The sequence below is a fragment of the Rosa rugosa genome, chromosome 6, assembly GCF_958449725.1.
Source record: "Rosa rugosa chromosome 6, drRosRugo1.1, whole genome shotgun sequence".
Classification (NCBI taxonomy): domain Eukaryota; kingdom Viridiplantae; phylum Streptophyta; class Magnoliopsida; order Rosales; family Rosaceae; genus Rosa; species Rosa rugosa.
In genome coordinates, this window is record NC_084825.1 from 48,105,804 (window position 1) to 48,109,452 (window position 3,649).

At 40.3% G+C, this 3,649-nt stretch overlaps 1 protein-coding gene and 1 pseudogene across 1 annotated transcript; both read left to right on the forward strand.

Annotated features, from left to right (window-relative positions):
- The first annotated feature begins 630 nt into the window (after positions 1-630).
- LOC133713452 (RNA-binding protein CP29B, chloroplastic-like) lies at positions 631-1,848 on the forward strand. The gene is made up of 3 exons (XM_062139491.1): positions 631-1,175; positions 1,289-1,364; positions 1,773-1,848. The coding sequence occupies exons 1-3, from the start codon at positions 1,011-1,013 to the stop codon at positions 1,784-1,786; spliced, it is 255 nt and encodes an 84-aa protein (XP_061995475.1). The 5' UTR covers positions 631-1,010; the 3' UTR covers positions 1,787-1,848.
- LOC133716913 (metal transporter Nramp1-like) lies at positions 1,806-3,649 on the forward strand (annotated as a pseudogene).

Genomic DNA, 3,649 nt, shown 5'->3' on the forward strand with positions numbered 1-3,649 from the left:
TTAGAAAAAATAAAGCTAATATACCGCGACTTTCTCTCCCATATCTCTCTCGCTCTGCTAGGGTTAGGGTTTGGAGTTTTTTGAGTTGTGCGGCGTCCCGCTTCATGGCAGCGGCTATTGCTTCCATGACGGCCAGGCTAGCGACCAAATTGTCGCTCAGAGAGGGTGAGAACCGGTTGACTTGGGAAACCTTAGGGTTCCGGGGAAGGAGTTTCTTGCTCGTCGCTTATACTTGGTGGGAAAACTCAACACTTGTAGGGCGGTGGTGTTGGATTCTTTCCGGAGTGCGGTGCGGTCAATGTGACGACTGACGGGGACCGTGGAGGTCCAACCACGCGGGGATCGTTTTCTGTTTACGTTCACTCTTGAACGTGCACTACTAGAATTATGCTCATAGACATCATGACAATTAAATCGGTGAGAAATACACGCGATGTAAAACAATGTCATTAACATCGATTCCTCAAAAACCGATTTGTATGCATATAACTGACATCAGTTTTGAAATTAGCCGGTGACAAAACTTTCATTTGAATTTTCAGAAAAACGTTGAGCGGCTAAGTTAAAAAAATTTAAAGAAGCGCGGGGGACGAAAATCTCATTCCCACACTTAGAGATATTTGGATTGACTTCAGATAGCCCTAACACTATTCGACTAAACCTCCCTTTCCTCCTCTTCGTTCTCCGCCTCCGACCAAAACCATCCTCCTCTTTGTTCTCCGCCTCCAACCAATACCCTCATCTTCGTTCTCTCTCTAAAACCCGCTCCGTCTCTCTCTGGAATTGACGAAGATGAAGTCTATGCAGCCGCACGACAATTTCTTATGAGAGACAATGGAGCCTCCCCAGTAGCCAAACCTTAGCTCCAGCAAGCCTCCAAGGAGAAAAGCGCCTCCGCCTTCAGATCTAACTAGACCGCCTTGGATTCAAAGCCTTCGCCGGCGGCCAAGTTGAAGAGTACGCTGCGACCACGGCCGCCGCCGTCAAATCCTCTCAAACGGAAGCTTGGGATGATTCCTAAGAACTCCGTCCATGGAGCCTTTGATTCCAGTGTCCAGGTACTACTCTATTTCTTGACTGACCTAAATCTCTTCGTCGGAAACCTTCCCTTCACTGTTGATAGTGCTCAGCTAGTTGAGCTCTTCAAAGGTGCTGGGAATGTTGAGATGGTCGAGGTATGGTTTTGCTTTTCGTTCGAAATTTCGCATCTTTTTGTGAATTGACTGAAGATAAATTGTGGGTTCATTGTTTCTTGGGATTAATGGAAACATTTTAATGGAATTTACAGGTTATGCATGACAAGACTACTGGGAGAAGCAGAGGATTTGGGTTTGTGTCTCACCATTTGGGATCACAAAATTTCGGTAACTAACTTTTTTGTGCAAGCTCAAGTAATGTTAGTCCTATAGTGGTTCAACAAAATTGCATTATAAAATTTGTAGAGGATTGCCAAATTGCTTAGTCTAAATGTTTGAACTGCATTGAACCTAGCGTTTGGTGGATTGAAAGATTTCAGTTGTGGTTTTGAAAGCGCGGAGCTTTCGGTGATTCTGTGCTATGATGAATTTATGAGAAAACGTAACAAGGAATGGAGAGACGAGGACCGTGCTACTGGTGTTGTTTCCAAGTCCAAGCATGTGGCTGGTCTTAAGATTCCAAATGTAGGAAGTTGTATTTTTGTCTTTACTTTTTAGGATGGTTAGTAAGTAAAGGTGTAAGGGATGTATTTTTATGGAGATGAATGTGTGACGGATATTGTTATTAATATGCAGGTTGTGTTGGGTGACTTTGTGATTTCTGTTGAGATGGCGGCGAGGGAAGCAGAGCAAAGAGGCCACACACTTCTTGATGAGATGCGCCTTCTCATGGTAGGACTACTAGTGTTTGTTTCATGCTTATATTTCTCTTGCTATATGTGATATTTTGTTGAATGAATGTGATGCTTTCTGAGTCCCATTATAGTACATTTATCCATGATAATTGCTGATATGAACGTCGCATGTTGATGCCATTATGGCAAAAATTGCTACTGGAAAACTTAATGTATAGTACTTTTGATTTCATTGGGAGAAACACATGTCTTGGACTGCCCGATTCTAATGTGCAAGGCAGCTGTTGGGTTAAGGTTTTCAGTGAAGAGATAATTTCTCATGGAGGAATAGTTGTTGGCTATTATATATGTGAACTCACAGCCATAACAAGTACAGAACTTTATAACTGGAAAGAGGAAGAAAAACTCTGGGTTTTAATGGACCATAAGTTTCCTAATGTCTTTTTCCGTGCTCCACCATCTAGAACCTCCGATTATCCCGGTGATGTTTGGTGAGTCTGTGAGTTGTTTTGATAAAGCTGATTTCTCATGATAAAGCTGTTTTGATAATAAGGGAAACTAAACTGCCTAGGCCTATATGAAGAAACTGACAAATTTTTGTTATAAGTTCTGTAAGATGTCTAGAATCTCCTAATTTAAATTTTATTGCTCTATTATAGTGACCCCTATTAACCTAGTAACTACATAGCTTCAATATTGAGGATCTAGTCATGGGCAGATGGTTTTATTTGCAATTGTAATTCTTTTGTAACTAAAGTCAGCAACTGAATAGATGATAACAGTTCTGAGTAACTCTCTTTCCAGCTACTTTGGATAATATTAATTGCTTCATGTGCTGCTCTTGTCATTCAGTCTCTAGCAGCCAATCTTGGGGTAGTCACAGGCAAGTGATATGGCAATCAGTTTTACTTCATTCTTTATTTATGTTTTGAGAATAGCTAGTCATTTTGCTCAGATTATCATCTCAATTGTTATTTTTAAAGTGTAGGAAAGCATTTGGCTGAGCACTGTAGAGCTGAATATCCTAAGAAAACAAACTTCATCCTTTGGGTTCTTGCAGAGATTTCTATAGTTGCATGTGACATTCCTGAAGGTAAGTTTTCTCTTTTCGGGTGTTGGTATCATTTCAGACAAATTAGAAGCAACTGGGTCTTTATTTGTTTGTTTTGTTCTTGTTCATAGAACCCTTGCTTGGTGTGATACATAACAGCTATAGCTTCTGGTATTAGAGCTATCGTGATAAGACACATCTTTTATTCATTTTAATGTGACTTCTATTCCTTACCAGTGATTGGAACTGCCTTTGCATTGAACATGCTCTTCAATATACATAATACATATATGGATTGGTGTTCTCCTGACAGGACTCAGTACATTGATGCTTCTTGCATTACAACAATATGGGGTAACTGAATATGTTCCCTATGTTTTGTGCTTCTCTAAGATCTTTGGTTTCCATTCCTCAAGTATAAATGATCACACCCAAATATTTTTCTTCTTACAGGTTAGGAAACTTGAATTTTTGATTGTGTTCCTTGTACTCACAATTGCTAGATGCTTCTTTGCTGAGCTTGGCTATGCAAAGCCTGCTGCTACAGAAGTTTGGATGGGCTTTTTGTTCCCCAACTCAAAGGAAATGGTGCTACTGGTCTTGCCATCTCACTTCTTGGTGCTATGGTTATGCCGTATGTTTCTTGTGAATTCATATATCAATTGGGATTCCTTTTTGTTTATTTCTCTTTGCTCACTGTTGTTGGCCTTATCTACTTGCTAAAGGCACACAATATCTTCATGTACAAAAGGAATAAAGAAAATTAG

Coding starts and splice junctions, on each gene's coding strand:
- LOC133713452 (XM_062139491.1), top strand. CDS start 1,011: ATGATTCCTAAGAACTCCGTCCATGGAGCCTTTGATTCCAGTGTCCAG. Junction 1,176..1,288: donor GGAATGTTGAGATGGTCGAG/GTATGGTTTTGC, acceptor TGGAATTTACAG/GTTATGCATGACAAGACTAC.